This window comes from Rhinichthys klamathensis, unplaced genomic scaffold (genome assembly GCF_029890125.1).
Source record: "Rhinichthys klamathensis goyatoka isolate OS25496 unplaced genomic scaffold, OSU_Roscu_1.1 h1tg000021l_1, whole genome shotgun sequence".
NCBI classification, from domain to species: domain Eukaryota; kingdom Metazoa; phylum Chordata; class Actinopteri; order Cypriniformes; family Leuciscidae; genus Rhinichthys; species Rhinichthys klamathensis.
This window is the reverse complement of record NW_026606572.1, coordinates 1,185,732-1,207,386: the sequence shown is the minus strand read 5'-3', so window position 1 is coordinate 1,207,386 and position 21,655 is coordinate 1,185,732. Positions and strand designations below refer to the sequence as shown.

At 38.9% G+C, this 21,655-nt stretch overlaps 1 protein-coding gene and 1 long non-coding RNA gene across 2 annotated transcripts; both read left to right on the top strand.

Moving 5' to 3' along the window:
* The first annotated feature begins 399 nt into the window (after nt 1-399).
* LOC130076116 (uncharacterized) lies at nt 400-21,420 on the top strand. Its single transcript, XR_008805607.1, has 3 exons — nt 400-820; nt 19,132-19,272; nt 20,860-21,420. It is a non-coding gene; the product is annotated as an uncharacterized LOC130076116 (long non-coding RNA).
* On the top strand, nt 3,546-5,727 carry sox1a (SRY-box transcription factor 1a). The gene has a single exon (XM_056241019.1). It carries the CDS (start codon nt 4,115-4,117, stop codon nt 5,123-5,125), a length of 1,011 nt encoding a protein of 336 aa, XP_056096994.1. The 5' UTR covers nt 3,546-4,114; the 3' UTR covers nt 5,126-5,727.
* Nucleotides 21,421-21,655: the final 235 nt, after the last annotated feature.

Here is a 21,655-nt window from a genome sequence, read left to right as displayed (position 1 = left end):
TTTAACTACAAGAACAGAGGTCTTCAACAGGCTAAATGTCTAAATGCCGTTTGATTTCAAACTATTGGAAAATATACAGTACATTAAATATGATTTTAAGTTAACGTCAACCATGTGTGTGTGTGTGTGTGTAGCTAACAATATAGTCTGCAGATATGATTTTTGTGTATGAAATGAGTTTTTTTTTTTTATTTATTTTTTTTTTTTAAGCTATAAGTGCTCTTTATGCGATTCATCAGGATTTAAGGTCGGCCTAATTGTTAAGTTTAGGAAGAGTGAGAATTACTGGGTTAGTTATTGAGCGTATAATGCTCTTCAGAGTCATGCAGGGGCGATGGGGGCAGCAGACTTTAGAGGTGATGTCGGAGTGAAGGCTGCAGACCGTTGTTTCGGTGATGCTGCCGCCGGGTCAGTTCTTCAAGTTCGTTTCCAAGGAGGAGAGACGCCTCGCGCCAGGGCTCCGCCCCCTTCTCCTGAATGCGCGAGCAGCTGCTTTCAAACCCAACTGCTCAATTCCATTCATTCTCGAGAGGGAACAAAAAAGTGGCTATTTATTAGAATACTTGTTTTGTATTGTTCCGCGTCACACAAAAGGGGCTTTATTATGTAAGAAGGAACCCTTTCGCCGGGAGAAACAATAACTTGAAATTGTCTTTAGAGTCTATAATAAATTTCATTTTCTTGTCTCTCTCCTCAGTGTGTAGTGAGTGGTGGGACTGGGAGCTGGGTATGGCTGGCCTTGGCACACTAAGGGTAGATTTTTAGCAAGGATGGCGGTCTGGCGAGTGGCTTTGGCTGGGTTAGGACAGCGATAGCACCGGTAAGGACGATTTTACATCACTGCAAATGAGGGACAGTGCAACGTATGTTTATATAGCTTTAAAACCAAATTTAGATTGATATGTATTATTTTCCGGCAAAAATCTTAGGCTACATCTGGATATATTAACTGATTGTAAATGAATGTTCTCATCTAGAAACTTGATATTTTTAGACAATTATGTCGCCTGGCTAACAGATTAAATGAAGTTCGTAAGTACGCCATAAAGCCTGTAAACGGAAAGCTGTGATTGTCGTCAGTTATAGGCTACTGAGCTACATGATCGCATGATATAGCCTACTGTGTCGGATAAGAGATATTAACGCGCTTTTCCCCCCTTGTGAACAGACCGGAGACTAGCTTTTTTTCTCTCAGACTACCGGTTGGTCCAGTGTCGGTAAAGTCGCATTTTACCGGAAGACTTGTCGAAAGATAGCCTATATAATACGCGTTCGTATTTACAGCATTGAGCGGGAACAATTATTGAGGGAAGTCAGACAGTTTTGCTCGTTAAGTTTTTTTTTTTCCTTTTCCTTTTCCTTTTCTTTTTTAATTTGTACATTTGCAGCTTTAAAAGACAACCTGCTATGCTCAGGTGTAGCCTACGTGAATTTACATTTAAGTAACCTTTAAATAAAGTTTAAATGCTATTAAATTAAATTAAATTTGAAAATATGTAAACCAGTATATTTATGCTGATTAAACGACTTTTTTTCTCTGTAAAAAATAAATAAATAAAAAATAACTTTGATCTTGTGAATATTGTATGAAATGAACTTTTAGATTGAGTATTGATCAACAGATTGATATATCATCTGTTTAACAGGATGTTATTTGCAAGCGTTTAAAGCCTCGTCTTACCACAGCCCTTGTTAAGTCGACCTGTTCACAAGAAGAGACACACAAAGGACTTAAACAACCAAATTAGGTTAAACAAGTCTACAACAACAAACAAGTTTAGGACGCTTTAATTTTGCAGTGAAATACTTTCGTTAATGAACAGCTCAACACACATGGCTACAAATATTTAAATTGTTTTTTTTTATTATTATTATTATTAAACTGATTGATTTAAATAATCAATTCCCATTTCGCTTATTTATATTTTGGCATCATACATTATATAGAGTAGGCTATGTTATATCCCAGTCCCCATCGTTCCATCCCCATTCCCTGCTTCTGTCACAAAATGTTTTATGAACTGTACGATTGCAAACACACTTCATTTTTGCTTTTCAGTCTTTCATTTTTTTATTTTTTTTTTATTACCAAGGACATCTCTCTAATATTTTTACTACAATAGTGTGTGTTTTGGACACCCCAGCTCTCGCACGTGCGCTAACAGTGTCCTATTGCCCCCAGCACGCGCAAAACAAAGACTCTGTGAAGAGCGCGACACTGAAGCAAAATGAGAACTGACAGTGCACGTTGTTTCAGGAGGGCCACAGTGTGGTTTAGCGCTCTAATCCGAAGGTCAATTAAATAAAATGAAATAAAAATGTGTTATTTAATCTGCCCAATCGTTGCCATAACTAACTAAATTACAAAAAAAATGGCTTTTTTTTGGAGCTTGTATGGCACATTTTTATGTTTTTAATTTAAAAAATAATAACATACCTACTATAATTTCTACTAATGTAGGATTCTATATATAATTAGGCTATTTATAATATTATTGTTCATAGTGCTGCTGACGGGCTTGCTTTCGTGTTGGAATATTTTAAACAACAAATATAAATAAAAAACAATTACTTACAATTAATTTGTAAAACCTTTCATATTTATTAGTGTGTAGTAAAATTATTTCATACAATTATTGCATTTCTCAAAATATAATATTTTCTTTTAATCAAAATCAGGAAAAAAGATGAAGAAACAAATTATTTTATCAACATAAAATGAGTGGCTAGACACTGGAGACCATCACTAAGTAAATGAAAAACCATCTAAACTATTGTTTTTTGGGCAATGGAAAGCCCTGACTCTCTTTTGTCAAAACATGTTTTCGTTCTTGTTATAGCTGCGTCACATAGCCTATTCAAAAATACAGACTAGGCTACCAACATCTCTAAAGAATATATATTGAAATGATATGTCTTGTGTGTCTTCGAAGTTGATGGCGGAATAATAGGCTACTTTTGCTGTCCAGCTACATTTTTCTCGATTGGTTGTGCGATTGGATCACATTTTGTACAATTATCCTTGCATTATAGGCTTGAGTCTGATTTTCATTCAGACAACGCCTTCATGTTTGCCTTGCATCCACTATATTTTTATTTTGAGATAACTTAAGTTTTCCGTATTCATTTTACGCGCAACAAAATCTTAGCAGTGCACCACCAGACGGCAGTATCCTCGATTTAAGAAACTCGATTTAAAATTGTTGTTTACCTCTTAAAATAATATGGTGTTTTATTTTGTTCCAGTCAAACAATTACTAGGTATTAAGTGAATTGGTTGTGTTGATTATCTTTGGCAAAAAAAGATGTTGGCTAATTGAATGCAAAGTGAAATGAGGGTCTCATTCGACGTTTTTAAGCATAGCATACGTGAGCATTTAAGCATTTATAATTGATAAATTAATTTCGACCGATTTTATTTTCCTTTAACATTTTTATAATCAGAGATATTGAGCAACATATAGCTGACAAGTGGCTGTCTACCCTAGACGCTTTTTTTTTTTTTTTTACACACACAAAGATTTGGCAAAACGTCACGAGGGAGCATAGCAGCTATTACAGTTATTATAAAGAATTAGATCGTATCTTGTAATGTCATCTAAATGGATAAAATCTACCATTTGTCCTCTTGTTCATTTATTGCAACCATTGAAGAGGCTCAAACTGCTACCTCAGTATTTACTCTACTTTAGAGGGGGCGGTGCTGACCCTTCGCGCACCCCGCCTACTAGTTCTTTCCTCGCTGTCTACGTCACTCCACCGAACTCCATGCAAATCGCTCCTCACTGGAACCCCATTGGCCGCTCGCTCATTTTAATCGCTGTCAAAACGCATCATATGGCCGCCGCTTTAACTAACTCTTCAACTCCACTAGGAAAAGTAACTCAAATGCACGTTCAATTAATGTGGATGTGAAACGGCAGTCGGAGACGACACAAACAGGCTACAGGAGCAAAAAGAGACCCTGAAACTAACAGCAAACGGTTGGGAATAAGCTGAATTCCACATTTCACCAGAGCTCCACTGGCTCGTGAAGCACCTGCTTCAAGCGGACTACAGAGCGCCGAAAGTTCATGCTTTTTCTCTGCTAGCTGAAAACTTTTAAGCCACTTGAATGTATAGCATGATGATGGAGACGGACCTTCATTCCCCTGGACCCCAAACCAACACGAATCCGGGGCAAACGGGTCCAAATTCGGGGAGCAAAGCCAACCAAGACCGCGTAAAAAGACCCATGAACGCTTTCATGGTCTGGTCCCGGGGCCAGCGCCGAAAAATGGCTCAGGAGAACCCCAAAATGCACAACTCTGAAATTAGCAAAAGACTCGGTGCTGAGTGGAAAGTGATGTCAGAGGCTGAAAAGCGGCCCTTTATTGATGAGGCGAAGCGGTTGCGAGCCATGCACATGAAAGAGCATCCGGATTACAAATACAGACCGAGGCGCAAAACCAAGACCCTGCTTAAAAAGGACAAGTACTCGTTGGCTGGCGGCTTGCTCGGCGGTGCAGGTGGCGGGGTCGGAATGAATCCTGCAGGGGTCGGCCAGAGGTTGGAGAGTCCTGGCGGTCACGGAGGCTCGGCCAGCGCCGGCTACGCACACATGAACGGCTGGGCGAACGGCACTTACTCCGGACAGGTGGCCGCCGCGGCAGCAGCGGCTGCGATGATGCAGGAGGCTCAGCTCGCTTACAGCCAGCACCCAGGTAGTGGGTCTCACCATCACCACGCTCATCACCATCACCCGCACAATCCTCAGCCCATGCACCGCTACGACATGACTGCTCTTCAGTACAGCCCCATCTCGAACTCCCAGAGCTACATGAGCGCTTCTCCGTCCGGCTACGGTGGGATATCATACGCGCAGCATCAAAACTCCAGCGTCGCTACTTCTGCGGCCATCGGCACGCTGAGCTCGCTCGTGAAGTCCGAACCCAATATAAGCCCTCCGGTTACCACACACTCCCGAGTCCCCTGCACCGGAGACTTGAGAGAGATGATAAGCATGTATTTACCGACCGGGGAGTCCGGGGATCCGTCTGTGCAGAGCAGACTGCATGCCTTACCGCAGCACTATCAGAGCACAACTGCCGGAGTAAACGGAACTGTCCCATTGACGCATATTTGAAACAGCTGATGGAAAGTGATGGGTAACACTCCACCAAAAATATTTACCTCTTCTTTTTTTTTTTAGATTGTCATTAAACTACTTTTGTACAGATTGTTTTATGATGTTATTGTAAATTAAAGGTAAATATTGTTTCGATTGCAGTTCGGAGAGAAACTGAGATCTAATGAAATGCATCACATTCAGTGAAACATTGTTTAAATATGACGTCTTTAAAAATGATTCTGACAGCGTTTCTGGCCACGCCAAGATATATGCGACACACTGTTATCCTTTAAATATTTAAGTTTCTGTGCAAATTGACTTTTTGAGTTGATAATAACAAAAGTCTAGCGTGAATAACACAATGAAATGTTTTTGAGAGCCCATAAAGAGTTTTCTGCTTATTACATTTACCAAAACGTTTGTATACGTGAATTAATGTACCAGATTTATGTTGTAATATTTCTTGTAAATTGTGAATAAGTTTTAATATTTCAAAAGACTGGCACGTCACTGCTGCTGTACATAATTTATGACATGCATTCCTGCCAGTTCAAATCTTAACCTTGCGTTGATTCATGGTCTAAATAAAATTGGAGAAAAAGTTACTCTGCCCTAAATTGGTGTTAGTTTTGTTACCTATCAGACTTTGTCATTTAACATGTGTTTGGTTTACTACACTTTCTATTAGACACTTTCTCTTCGTGGATTACAGACAAAATATTAATCGGCAGGTATTAATACTTTATTTTGCTTTAAGACCTTTTAGTTTTAATGTGTATTTTACGAGCTTCAACGTGCTACTAATGAGATCTTTGAAAGTATCAAAACTGGGAAAACGTATTTTCTAAATAGGTCACACTTGGTCACCCGTCATAGGAACTTGAATATATATTACAATAAATATGCATTAGAAGCTTTTGTGGGAAAATAATTGTATATAGGCCTGTAGACCTTTAATGATTATTTTAAATGTGTGTCGTACTTTTGTCATTAATTTATAATTTGAGTCATTTTATTTAAGTGTAATTGCCTTTCTAATATGCCGTCTAGGTAAACTAAATTAATAATACATGGATACTATTTTTTTAAAAACAAAGATTAAACTAGAGAAAACTAGAGAATAAAATTATAAATATTGTATTGCATGAATACAAATATTATGATAACTTCAATGTTGTTAAAGTCGCCTTGCAAAATTGTAATTATCACTCATGTAAAGGTATTTTAAATATGTTTACTTATATAATTAGACTGTAGCTGTGTACTAACTTCACAAATGCTTTTTCAATTGTAGACTTTGATTGGTAGGTGTATCATTTTGTGTAGCCTACTTGAAAACAAATTATTATTATACGTGTATCAAGGGTTGGTTTGAAATTGCACTGAAATTGCATTAACTAACTTTGTCATTTCGTCTATCACGATAATATTTGCAGTTCAAAAGTTTTATTGTTTAACTCACACGTTTACCTCTATAGCAAACCTGATTTATTTTAACCATAGGAGTTGGCTATAATAATGAATCAATTGTAGGTAGATTTTGTTGGGTAAGTTTTGAATTTAATTAGGCTACTTTTGAAAATGAATTCGCCTATGTTAGTACATCTGCGTGTTTAAAAACATATGTAAAAAGGTTTTCACACGAGATGTTTATAATATTTCTGACAATGAATAATAGCTCGTTTCACTTTTTAAAGTAGATTTCAATTCACACATGAAACGTGTTTGAGTAGGCCCACATACTCAATCAAAACACGTGTTTGTACTGCAGTAACTGTAGTCTCTTATTATATGAAAAGTGTGTGAACGTTTTCATTTCCTAGTTTTGTTGCTTATTTATTCTCGAGTCCCTGCGTGTGAAGAATTGTGGCTGAACATAATGTGATCTGAAGCAGGGGCAGAAGGATGCTTAACAATGACCTGGATCAGCCAGCAAACACGCTGACCTCTGGGACAGAAAGTCAAAGGTTATTACAATTACCTGCTGTCATGGGGCTAGTTTAGCAACAAGTGTCAGAAGTGCAAAGCTGCAACACCCTTTGGCACCAGACGTCCCTTTTCTCGTTGGGATGCGCATGTGAGGCCTGCAAAACTGCAAGTGCCACTTCACGCACTTGAAATAAATATGAAGCAGAACAGAGTCAGGAGTGCTAAAACTGTTATACGTCATAAATTGCACGATCTCGATAGCATTTATTTTTTTAACAGAGCACTGAATAGTGACACCAAATTTGGGTCAACTATGGACAAACCCAGCCATTGGGTTAAATTTGTACATTACATTTTTAACCACATGTTTGGGTTTGTCCATATTTGACGCAAAATTGGGTTAAAACAACCCAACAGTTTTTTAGAGTGTGTCTGTTTTATTTCAGCCACGTTTCTTTCATGAAAACAGATCTTACATTAAACGGTCAATTATTCTGAACACAATTTCCTTTCCCCTCCACTACTAGCCCATATGAGAATGTCCACTCAGGTCAGGAGCCTTTTGTATATCTCCAGATGAAAAACTACACGGATTAAGCGCCGAAAATAGAGAGGCGGAGAACCAAGTCACGGCACTTGCCAGGTTAAAGAGAAGCGTTCTGGTAAATTTAACCAAAATAATTTACCACCCCGCCAAAAGAGGGGAAGGCACGCGGGGTGGGATGGGTGAAAAGGATGGGATGGAGTTCGAGGTGGGAGGGGTGGCGGTGGACTCGAACCAATAAATCGTCTCAACGTGCGATACCCTTATCTTGTAGCCACCGATATATTCTGTGCTGGGAAGCCATCAACACTGCTGGCTCGTATGAAAACTCCCGATCTCTTGCACTCGCTGTCCTAAATGGGGATAATTAGCATCACTTTATCACGCCTCTGCATATTTTCTCCCTTCTCCAAAAAACCCGGTACGCTGCTATTGGTCGCTGCTCTGTCACAGAAGATTACGGAGACAGATTGCACGGAACGAATGTGCTGAACGAGATTAGGGAGGAATAGAAATAGCAACTGGGCCAATAAATTCCTCGCGAGGGCCTTATCGTGCAATTACACGTTGACATGTTTAACAATCTTGCTGCCTCTTAATCCTGCGCCCTTCCAAGAGGCGAGATGCTGCGCCGTAATTTCTGCAGTCTGCGATTCCGGAGCAGTAATTTAAGCATATGCACAACGCCACGAAAAAGCAACTTTGTTCAAACTTTTATTTAGCAAAATGTTTCTGTCTTTCTGCTAAATATAAATGATTTGTTCCACACCGTGACCAACATTCTCTTTTAGCCGCGGCAGACACGGACCAGGGGCCCGAGCATTGTCGCATGTAAATCAGCCCCTTAAGTTTCAGTACGATTTTTGTCTGAATTGCGTCATTATTGCTCGGAAGAGCAAACAGTAGACTAATTCATTGGACTAATTTAGTGATGCACTCATGGGATTGCTTTTCACAGATTTTCTCATGTTGTTGTTGTGCATCACTGAGAATCCAATTACCATTATAAAACGACTGCTGTTCAAAAAGTCTAGACTGCTTTATCTAAAAAAAATACAAATAAAATGCTAGATGACCAATGCAAGGCTATAAATTTTTCAAGGCGCTTATGAAGCAAACTGCTTGTTTAATAAACTACTCGTACCTTAACTGTCTGTCTCTCTCTCTCTCTCTCTCTCTCTCTCTCTCTCTCTCTCTCTCTCTCTCTCTCTCTCTCTCTCTCTCTCTCTCTCTCTCTCTCTCTCTCTCTCTCTCTCTCTCTCTCTCTCTCTCTCTCTCTCGCCCTCGTGTTCGGCAGAGAGGTCTGTGTAAGGATGATTGTGAGAGACTCTGCTGGAATTTGGCAGGCCCGCTGCTTGGAGAGGCGCCCCACGCTGTGACTCCCATTCAGCGGTCCAGCGCGCTGTGAGGTTGGGAAGTTTCACTGAGCCGTGCACTCAATGGCTCCACAAAGCTGATTACAAGCCCCAGCGAATTCCTGAAGGGACCGGGCAGCCACGCAGGTGTGCGGGAAACCGGGGCAAGCCTTCAGAGTTATAGTGACAGAGCAAGACAAGCCATGAGACCACACAAAAAGCAAAGCGTCCCAGGAAGCGGCCAGGGATTTGGTGGGAAAAGAACACCTTAAATGTCTCCCTTGTGAGCAAAAAGGGAAAGAGAGGAGAAACTTTCCGAAGGCCTAATAAAATGATGCGCAGCCTTCTCAGGACAGTGAACTAAAATGGCTGTGCACTGGAAACATATTGTTGTGTTCATTTTGCCATATGCATTCTGAATAGTCCATTGGGGTTCAGGGTTAACAACGATTCATAAAACGTAAAGGCCTGCTCTCTCTCACTGTGCCCAATTCATTCTCCCTGGTGCGAAAAAATCTACATCAATGAAACAGACAGCGTATTTAATTAGAGCGGAGTCTAACTATCAATTACTCAGGAAAAACACAGGATCCCCAAGGACCGGTAATCAGCGCGCCAACAGTCGGCCGCGCGCTCATTACAGCAAAGCGACAGGCGGGAATAATAATCAGGGCGCGGTGACGCATCTGCCTACTGTATTTCCACCGCATCCTGGTGCCTCTCAGAACTTTAATAACTCGTCGTTTGTACTCAGTTTCGCCGTTTTGACCCTTGTTAATATTGTTGCTGTATTAATTTTGGCCTAATGTCATTTCTCTTTTGGACTTTTGGCCTATAGTCCATGCATGATCAGTTTACTTTAAACAATTCACTTAATTGACATTTTGTAACAACTTTAATTTTATTTCATTCAGTCCACCTAAAAGCGTAAAATATAGGTTTACTCAAACCATCTGTGTTATTTTTTTTGTAGTTTCTATGCTTTTCATTGGCATGAATGGAAAGAGTAGCCTAAATGTTGAAATTAATAATTTGACTGTTGTTTGTTTTATTTGTTTGTTTGTTGTTGTTGTTTTTTTGGGGACAAAATGAAAAAATGAGACTTAGCCTACTACTACTAGACTATTGCTCTCTTGGGATCGAGATTGTGTCATGCTGAAGTTTTAGTGTTGCGGCTAGGTGAGGAGCTTGGGTTTAGGTTTAGTGGAGGTTGGGTTTAGGCTACACAGTCTCGTGAAAGTGCGTATCTATACCACGAATGTTATTTCTCGTGCCATTTATACGCCAAAAATGTTTTTTGCGTGCATATGCTACTCACTGAAAACCCCTTGGGTAGGATTAGGGGGAGGGGGTGCGTGCGTATTACACGCCATAAAGTGCGTATCATATGCACGCGAAAACTGCGTATCATATACACGCAAAAACTATTTTTGGCGTATAAATGACACGAGAAATAACATTCGTTGTATTGATACGCACTTTCCTGACACCATTTAGCATGCCAACGTGCATAGTTGCTAGTAGTTTAAAGAGATTCAAGACTAAGTTCTTAATTTTATTGGGTTTTCTCATTCCAACTAGGTTGAGGCTATATGAATTCGAGTTGACTGCACATGGACATTATATGTAAAAAAAAAAACATTTTCACAAATTAGGTTTTTTCACAAATTACTGATTTATCTATTAAATGTGAAATATTTTTGAGTTCAGCAACTTTCATTCAATACCATGGAAAGTCTGTGTTCGTCCAACATTTCCTCAGTTTGAGTGAGGGCTCAGTCTTACTTTATGCGGCTAATTTAATCCTCCACAGAGTCAACAAGGGCTAATTGAGATCAGCGGGGCTCAAACACCCATTCACAATCAGATTGTCCCGTTAAGTCGTTTTGCGTGGGGTTTAGGATTCGGAAGTAACCATATTGTGGCACTCTAAAGATCAAGCTGGCTTTGATTCCTGAATTATAGAAATGGCAAAGGTCTCTGAGACTTAGGCATGTTTCAGTTCCCATGCTTAGCTTTATAAATATGCTATAAATCTATTCCAGTCTTGGCCTCACCTGTGTCCTGTCACCCCTGCTGTCCTCATGTGATTAGAGGACAAAAGCACTTACCCTGCCCGGCTATGGTAGTCAATCAACCACAACGGACTATGCTAATTGAGGGGAAAGGCGAGAGGAAGACGAACAGTGATCCCAATTGTTTGGCGAATTTCACAGCTCAGCGCAGCTGCAATGCTACTGTTCTCTCCCAATACACTCTTCCATCACTTCGAACACAACGCTACTGTAAGCCGAAGTCTGTGCGAACATGAATTTGCAATACTCGCGATTTTCTCACAGAAGTCGATATATTAGATCAGAAACAATGGCCATGTGGCATAGTGTACAGCTGAAGAGATAACTGAGGCGCACTCTAAAGTTGTTGAGGAGCTGTCCAGGTCCTGAAATAAACGCGGACAACATCCGCAATCCGCATATTATGTTCTGTTGGGCTATATCACGACACGAGCGACAAATCTTCAAGTAAGTCATATAATAAATCATTTTAAAAGTACGTGTTCTAATTATCCCTCTTCGTTCATTTCTCTCCGATTTTTTTATACTTAGATTAGCCTCGCCTCTGCATACGACTCTGCAATACAGATGCAATAAAGCCAAGGTTATATTAACAAGGCTTGCTAAGGAAGAAATTTTGAATAATGTTTGTAACCAAACAGTTGTGGTGGGGCACCATTGACTTCCATAGTAGGAAAAAAATACTATGAAAGTCACACATCTGTTTAGTTACAAACATTATTCAGAATATCTTCTTTTGTGTTCAACAGAAGAAAGAACTTCATACAGACTTGAGGGTGAGTAAATGATTACAGAATGGTCCCTTTTGGGTGAACTCCCTTTTAAAAAGCATTACATTTGGGTTATAATAGACAATTTAGCACAAAAACATCTATTCGTTTATGCAGACAACGATTTTGAGTATTTTAAAAAAAATCGATTTGGTTCTTCTGATCAGCCTTTGTTTTTGTTTGGCTTTCTCCCATTTTTCAGTCTGAGATCAAATATGTACCTAGAAAACTACTTGTAGCACATACAAAAAGAATGACAACTTTAACTGCAAATGACTTTTTTCCTCGCATTTGACCCACCTCACAAGGTGCCCTTCCTCTCAGCAGGTGTCAGAAAATAGGCCTCCGAATTGTTTGTGTTATTCCGCTGCTGGAGTCCCACTGTGCTTCTGTATTTTGTGATGGGATAAACTTTGACTGTGTCTGATTGTGTTGCTTTTACATCTGAAATAGGGAGGGAGAGAGAAAGAAACAGCAATAAAAGAAGTTGATGTTTATGGATTGGTCATTGATTTTGTTGCTCTTGGCTGTATGGGAAGAGCATACAGCCCCCCCCCCTTTTTAAAAATAAAGACAGGCAAGGATATGGAAGCGTGTACAGCAGCGCAGGCTAAAGCTGTAGAAGTGGATGGAGTCTGCGTGGACAGTCGCTGACAGTTGAAGTACCTGCCCTGAGGACTGCGTGACGGATTGGGGGCAGCGGGGTTAGGGGTGATAATGACACACCCCACTGAGTGTTATTACATAAAGACTGTGCTGGGCTGAAATGACATTGTAATGGGATGGGACTTTTGCCACGTTTTCATGGCACGGGTGCTCTTGCTCAGCAACTTACTTCCAGCTTCTGTGTCCTCTTTTGTCTGCCATATAACTGCTTTTTTTTCCCGCCCCCCTGTCTGTTTCCCTGTCCCTCTTTCTCTCACTCTTCCTATTCTTTCTAGTGTCTGCTTACATGCATTACAGAGACTCGCTTTTATGCATGCATAGGTTCCTGGCAGAATACGCAGAAATTTGGAGCATAACTTTTTTTTGTTCTTCCTCTAACACTGAAAAAGCTTATGTGTGTCTGTACTAGCTTCAGTGCACCTTCCACGCTTAATACTGAACACATGGCCTGTCTGGCTCAGATCATGACTGGAGCTCTACAACAATGAGATCCCATTCAGTTCGACTCAGGCACAAGTGCTCATGTTTTGTGTAAGTTATCGTAAACAAAACTCGGATACATTTTCTACTCGAAGCATTTATGCCAAAACATCTGTCTTTTTGTTTTGCAGTGCATTGTAAAAAATAAATGAAATAAAAAGCTTGCATCAATACATAGTGTCCTTCTAAATGAAAGGATACAGAGCATATAGATTTGATTTTTTTTAAATGTGTGTTTGCGGTTAGTTTGTGGTCTGCAGTGACAAGCCCCTGGTGTGACTAAGGTGGCACTCCTATTGTGAATAATAAGCAGCTCTGCCTCTAATTCTTTCAGTTCTTACATATAGATGGACTCCCTGTGTTCATATACAAAGGTTTTTTTTTAGCAATAGTGGTTACTTTCCTCTAGTACTGTGTGTGTGTGTGTGTTATATGTATATACCACCAGCCTGAACTGCTGATATAAGGCAAAATGGATCCATGCTTTCATGTTGTCACTTGTTTGTCAAATTCTGACCCTCCCGTCTGAATGTTGTAGCAAACGATATTTGCATTAACGAGCACTTGAACAGGGATATACATATATATATATATGGTAACACTTTTTTGGGGGGGTTCAATTCTCGCTATAAACTAGTTGCTTATTAGCATGCATATTACTAGGATATATTAGTACTTATAAAGCACAAATGAATGCCTTATTCTGCATGACCTTATTCTACATCCATTATTCTTACCCAATACCTAAACTTAAACGCTAGAAAAACTACCTTACTAACTATTAATAAGCAGTAAATTAGGAGTTTATTGAGGCAAAAGTTGTAGTTAATAGTGAATATGTATTCCCCATACTAAAGTGTTACCATGTATTATACTGTATATCATATGTTCTTAATGCATTCAAAAAAATCAAGGTCAGTCTGCTCAGGATTTTAATAAATCTGGAGTATAAACTGGCCATATTATACTGGCAATAAAGGACAATTTCGATTTGAATCATCTGGCTGTAATAACAATTAAATTCAGTCTGCATTAACTCTTTTCAGATTGAGTAACTCAAAACAGCTGAGATTTTTTTACAAATCATTTTTAAATAGACATTTTAAAAGTTCTTGCTCATGTAGTTTTTCCTTCCTTGCATGCCTTCTTAATTACGTACTTAATAATAATAATAATAATAATATTAAAAAAGAGTAATTCATCTTAAAGGGTCAGTTCACCCAAAAATGAAAATTATGTCATTAATGTCTCACCCTCATGTCGTCCCAAGCCCGTAAGACCTCCGTTCATCTTCGGAACACAGTTTATGATATTTTAGATTTAGTCCGAGAGTTTTCTGTCCCTCCATTGAAAATGTATGTACGGTATACTGTCCTTGTCCAGAAAGGAAATAAAGACATCATCAAAGTAGTCCATGTGACATCAGTGGGTTAGTTAGAATGTTTTGAAGCATCGAAAATACATTTTGGTCCAAAAATAACAAAAACTACGCCTTTATTCAGCATTGTATTCTCTTCCGGTTCTGTTGTCAATCCGCGTTCACGAGTCCGCAGTGACGCTACTGACGTGTATCTGGTGCGTCCGTGTATTCGGGTTCAAATAAATATGGCTGGGTAAAAAAATGCAAGTCTTCCTCTGTGTCGAAATCCTTAGACATGTTTGCGAAGATTGTTTTGTTTACAGCGTGCGTCTCCCTCAGACTGTAAACGAAGCTCGGCGCACTGATAACACGTCAGCAGCGTCTTACGTCATCAGCGTCACTGAACGCGGATCCACAACAGAACCGGAAGAGAATACAATGCTGAATAAAGTAGTTTTTGTTATTTTTGAACCAAAATGTATTTTCGATGCTTCAAAACATTCTAACTAACCCACTGATGTCACATGGACTACTTTGATGATGTCTTTTTTTCCTTTCTGGACAAGGACAGTATACCGTACACACATTTACAATGGAGGGAAAGAAAGCTCTCGGACTAAATCTAAAATATCTTAAACTGTTTTCCGAAGACGAACGGCGGTCTTACGGGCTTGGAACGACATGAGGGTGAGATATTAATGACATAATTTTCATTTTTGGGTGAACTAACCCTTTAATGACATAATTTGCCAGTACTCTCTCCACACCACACACGCATGCATTGTGGCTAAACTCTTAGTGAGCGCGAGAGCTGCATAGTGTGGGCTATTAGTGCAGTGATTCATGCACATGCTGGTCTCGATTTCAGTGAGCTCCTTGAGTATGTGTATTACTCTGACCCTGCATCTCTAATGTGTTTAGGGGGGGAAAAGAGAGTAATGCAGTTTCTGTGAAGAGTAACCTTAAACACAATGATGACTTTATGGCTGATGGACTTAATAAGCTGAGGAGCAGAGCTGTTTTAAACTGCTCTGTTTCTAATGTGTCAGTATTTCTTTGTAGGGCTGAGGAAAAGCTGTTATTTCTCTCGGAGGCGCAGAGCCAATACCTGAGACCTCTGCCAAAAAAAGCCAATCCTTTTACACTGTAGAAACCTTTTAGTGTACGCAATACACGGATGCAAACAAAAATCCATATGAAATGTGTCTTTCTCAATCAGAAAATCAGGCAAACACACACACTCACTCACACACAGTTTGTTGATAATTTTAAGTCGAGGAGATTAGGTTAATGAGGGGTCAGGGGGTGACCATAAGAAACAACGACTTGGTTTCCTCTGGATGTCACTGATAGCTCTTACTGCAGCTGACCTTTGACACCCCTTACAGTGAGTGATCAACAGACTCTGCCATTTAGATGGACTAGATTACAATATCAATGTAACGGACACAGGATCCTTTTTACAAGGGTCACTGAAATATATCTTTCAATGAAAACCAAAATCGCAGCTAAAGAGGGCCCATTTGTAACAATGACCTTAGATACTGACACATTTGGTGCCCTTTGAAACTGCTGTCAATTCGAATCAAAACAGTTTCTCACCTTTTGACATAAATACACTCCCAATCAAAAGTTTGGGGTGGGTAAGAATTTTTATATATTTTTTATTTTATTTGATCAGAAATACAGTAAAAACTGTAATATTGTGAAATATGTTTGCAATTTAAAATAACTGTTTTCTATTTTACTATATTGTTTAAAATGATGTCACAGCTTCAGTGTCACATGATCCTTCAGAAATCATTCTAATATGAGGATTTGATGCTCAAGAAACATTTATTATTAGTATCAATGTTGAAAACAGTTGTGCAGCTCAATTTATTTTGTGTGGAAACTTGTCTTAAATATCACTTTTACTGTCAATTTAATGCATCCTTGCTGAATAAAACCTTTTTTTTTTTTTTTAAATGAAACTAACTCACCATAAAAAGTTTAGATAGTTTGGGAAAGTTTCCTTCCTGTGTGAGAAGGCTGACCTCTCTTTTTTTCCTACAGGCACAAATGAAGCCATGGATTCTTTTATATGTCTCTTTTCCCACACCTCTTTCTTGCTGTCCGCAGTTTTAATGATTAGAGCTGATCAAATATCTCAAGGCACAGGTAAAACTTTTCCAGACCACTTCATGAGATAACCTTAGATTAACATTTACTTTAGAATATCTATCAATACCGTATATAGCTCCAGTAATGGGACATAAATGTCAAAGCACACAAAAATAAACCTCAATTTGCCAGACAACACGCTACAGCAGCAAAATCAATCAGTTCATACATTAACATAATTAACTGCATACACGTTATATGACTTTTCACATCTCGGTACTCTGACCCAGCGTTCTAAAGGTGACTCTTCGAATAAAGGTCGACTGTGAGCGTGAATGCGGCCGCGCTGTGATCGTGTCATGTCCGTACAAGTTTGCGAAGTCTTCTGGCTCTTGTGTGAGTTGAAAAGAGTAGATCAATTTCTAATAAACTTCTTCAATAGGCCAATTTTGCCTTTCACTGGCTGCTTTGAAAGGCTCCAGTTAGCATTTAGAGAAAGAGATGGAGAGTGAAGGATGATTACAGAGGAGTACAGTATGCCACTGAAGGTCATCACTCAAGGATAATGAGTGCTGTATTGAAACTACTCCTGTTTCCACTGTCTCTTTTTCCAAACCAGTCTACCTGAGTGAGAGTTCACTAAATCATATTGATCTCAAAACAACACAACTGATTGAAGGTTGCATTTCAGGGTGTGAAAAAGTCCCATGTCCTTTCAAAGCAAAGAAATAATAATCTGGGTGTAGAAAATTTGGAAATTTCAACTGATATAAGGGTAAGGCTGTTACGGTGCATTTGATCACATTAAAATCCCTCATTTCATTATCAGGAGAGCATTTGTACATTCATTCATTTTTGAGGGCAATTGACTTCATGTTACCAGCAACAGCAGTACTAACAACAAAGATATTTAAAAATATATATATTAGAGAATTGTTTAGTTTACAGCTTCTTTTGTAGCTATAGCTTCTTGAGCTTCTATTACCTTACAAAATAATGGTTTTTATGTAATTGATTTCTATGATGGAAAAAGCTGAATTTTCAGTCTTTAAGAAATCACTCTAATATGCTGATGCTGCTCAAGAAACATTTATTAATATTATTAATGTAAAACAGTTTTGCAGCTTAATATATTGGAAAGGATGATAAAAAAATTTGCATGATTCTTTGATGAATAGAAAGTTTAAAAGAACACCAATTATTAGAAATAAACATTTTTTTTGCAATGTATTTACTGTCACTTTTGATACATTTTATAAAAAATCGAATAAATGAATAAAAAAATCTCTGTTTTTTTAATTGTTTTTTTTTTATACATATATCTTAAAATACATGAATGTATGACAGTCATCAATGCTTGACACTTTTGGTCAACTAATGCAGAGAAACATCTTATTTCCTCCTTGCATATTTCCTGATTTATTTAATGTAATCTGAGGTGAACGGCCATAATGGGATTAGAGGCGGTGCTGCTGAACCCAGCGCGGCCCTGCTACCAGCTCACTCAAGAGAAACACACAGTTATCACACAACAGCAGATTGTTTTGAACTACTTATGAAAAAACGGAGCATCTGAAGACAGAGGCACTCTTGCCAGCGTGAGCTGGTGTTAAGTGCATGGTTGTTCCCGTTGTTTTATTTAGCATCTGCAGAATTCCCAGCATAGTTAAGGTGCTTTGGAAAAGGATTAACTGTTGCTGGCACTGGTGAGCAAGCCTCGCAGATTTTCCCCTAGCAAGAAAGTACAAAGAAGAGGAGGAGAGGGGAGATGGAAAAGAGGGAGAAAAGGAAGAGAAACCACAATAACAAGTTGTATAAACATAACCTGAGAGTGAGACATGGGTAAAAGTATATCTAAACAACAATTATCCCTGAAGGAGGAGGCTTTCACTTGCCTACTTACAGTGTCCTATTACATCAGATGCTTAATTTCCGTCGCTCTCTTCTACCTTATTCCCTCCTTCTCTATCTCAGTGCCTTGTTTTTCTCTCATCACTTACGAGTCCTTTTTTGTCCTGTAATGTCCAGCGGTTTCTTAATAGGTCTATTTAAAGATGGGGCAAAATAAAAAAGCCCAAATCAAAAGATGGTGCTAAGGCTTCTAAAAAATTCGAGTTGCCTCAATTACATCCATATAAATCACTCCGTATTTATGACTTTAGAATATAAGCGAATAAAATACAATCACATCTGAGTGACTTTATTGAGTATTTTCTTTTCACATCTACAAATATGAGAAGTGATCTTGCTAATAGCTTCCTTCCCTCAGGAATGGCTGCAGATGATTAGGTAATTTAATTATTTAAAGTCGCTTTGAATTCAATATGACCGTGAAGCATTCCTGACATTATTGTGTCCATGACATTGTGTTCACATCCTGATTTTGATGAACGCTAGCCCATGGTGTTTATAAAAACAAAGCTTACTCGAATTGAGATTGTGGATATTTGCCAGAACACTGTGATATCTTGCCTCCATCCTTCATTGTCATTGAAAAGAGGTTTTAAATTGTGTAAGGTGAAAATATAATTGAAGTAAGCTGAATCAGAAACGATCAAATGAAGATGCAATAAAGAATTACACTGACCTTGATACATTCAAAATAAATAGTGACTTTTTTTTTTTTATCATTCAAGTTTCCAGAGCGGGTCTGTTCTGTAGTGACAAGTGATTTAGTCTGGGAAATTTGTAGTTTGTATTGACGGTATTCAGATGCTCTTCTGCTGTTCCTCTGGTTAGGTTCCTTGTTTCTGGAGCAGAGAAACCAGATCCGGCCTGTTCGTAGAACTGCAAACAAAAGCACTTGACTGACGGCCAGATTTCTTCTCGTGGCTGCACTCGGGTTTCCACGCTCCCAGTATGACGCTTGAGAGACGGCAGGTAACGCAATCTCAGGTGTGCTCGGGGGCGTGGCCGACCCTTTTCTCCTTCTTCACCTTGATCACCCGCAGCGCAGCGACAAACACGGCTCCGTTTCAACCACTTATCCTGCTCGGCTGAAATAATCATCTGATCAGCTCTCGCTCTCACACTCCCTTCTCTGTTTCTCTCACTTGTTTCCACTCTTTATTGCATGGAAGTACAGTCTGTAGTTATTCCGAATAAGGCCCTAAATGTTAGTGGCTCTGGTTTTTTCTTTCACCTTTTTAACTCTATATGGAAATTGTGGGATAGTGAAAGGACACTCATGGATGGCGTATTCTCTCTTATTACACTAAAAAAAAATGATATGTTGGCTTTAATTAATTTTATTTCGTCAACAGGTTCCACATAACTAGGTTATGTTAAACAAACATAATTTGTTATGTAACTTCAACATAATTTGTTCATTTAACTTCAACATAATTTGTTCATGTAACTTCAACATCATGGAATTAGTCATTTTAAGCAACCCTATTAAAGTAGTCTCAAAGTGATTTTTTAAAGGCTTCCTGACATGATTCGGGTATTTTTTATATTCATTCATTCATTAATATTTCATTTATTTTAGTAACACATAATTAAATTGTTAGACTATAGCTAGCTGTTTGCTAGCAGTAGCACATATTAGCATCTTAAATGCTAAGATTAACATGCTCAGTCAATCAAATAGTTGAAATAATTAAATCAGTCCACAGCCAAACAAAATGCTCCACTCTTCTCCACAATGGTAACCCACTGTAATTTAAATGATGCTAATAATTCAAATGTAATTGAACATTAAACACAATTACACACTATCAAGTCTTCCCCTTTTGTCATTTTCTCAAAAAAACATAAAATAACACTCAATTTTAACATTTATTCTCTCTTAATTCAACCATATGCAAAGCATGCTGGGCACTAACAAGCACCGCCCAGTTTTAGTTAATGCAACACAAATCAATCATGTAATCCAACACAAGTGGATTAAGTAAACTTAAATGTTACATATATTTAAGCAGATTGAACACAATCAAATTAAGTTCGGGCAAAATGGCAGTTGGCTCGCACTATACTGCCACCCTCTGGATGTAAGAATTTTTCACTTAACATAAATGGTTTGTGTTTAGGCAACGCATTAGGATTTTGTACTGTTAAGTTGAGACATAATTACGTGGACATTACTAGAAAAAAACATTTCAAGTCAAAAAACACAATTATTATAAGTAAACTAAATATAAATATATTATGTAAAGTGCACAACCTTCCTAGTTCATTTTTTTTAGTGTAGTATGCGGCGCTTTTGAAAGGTTACAGTAATCCAATAGTATTATGGATATGCAGCATGACTTCCTGGGACTTGTTGAAATAATAATTTTGTTTGTTCAAGTGTTTTTGCTAACGGCACAGTACACATTCCTAAGCCCTAACACAAGTGTTGACAAACGAGCACATTTGATAGAAGTGAAAATTAGGGCATAAGGAGCGCGCTATTACGCATAATGTATAAATGTCATTTTTGTGATTAAATATGAAAGCTTCAAATCTATCCTTTCTGCTTGCTAGGTGTACTGTATATTTTTGAGAGGGCCAACTCCCTGGCGTGCAGTATTTTAGAGTGCCCATTTAGCCAGGCCCCCTGCTCTCCTGACAGCTGATGGAAAAGGCAGTGTAACAATGAGCCCCCACCGTGCCTCTCTGCCTGCCCCCAACCACCAGGGGAAGAGGAAGCAGCGGCAGCCGTGTGACACATTATTCTGTCCCCCCGGAACCTGCAGCCAGGCCAAGCCCCCCCTCCGGGTTCCCTTGGACCTCTAAGTGCCGAGCCAGGGACTGAGTGACATTTCCAGAGTCCTGACCTTTGTTTTTCCATTGACTGGGAAGACGTTTGAAGGAGGTACAGTGCACGCTGGTCGACTCTCTGCAAACTGCACACACTGGCAATTACACACACAGTTTTAGTTTGTCTCGCACAAAAGGAAAACCGAGCGCTATGCTGTCACAGAGCTTATTTTCTCATAAACTCTCTATATGGTTTACGTTTTACTATGCCGAATCTGTCCGAAAAGCCACGACAAACTTAACTAGACTAATGAAATGTAACCTAAGGGCACTTTGACTAAACTTTAAGAGTAGAGTTTAATCTTCTCGAAAATGACCACTGGAGATCAAATCATGGCACATTTTATGTTTCTAAAAAGGTCCCCTTAAAATGAAGTCAGATTATTGAATCATTAGCATTACATTGAAAAGTCTACTGCAAAATTCATTCAGGAGCCATGTTGGTTTTAAGTATGGGTTCTCGTAGGACTACATTTAAAAGCAAAACAGGAGAAAGGAAAGGCTCATGTGGAGAAAATGG

Excerpts from the sequence above, each read along its gene's own strand:
- sox1a (XM_056241019.1), top strand. The coding sequence starts at position 4,115 with ATGTATAGCATGATGATGGAGACGGACCTTCATTCCCCTGGACCCCAA.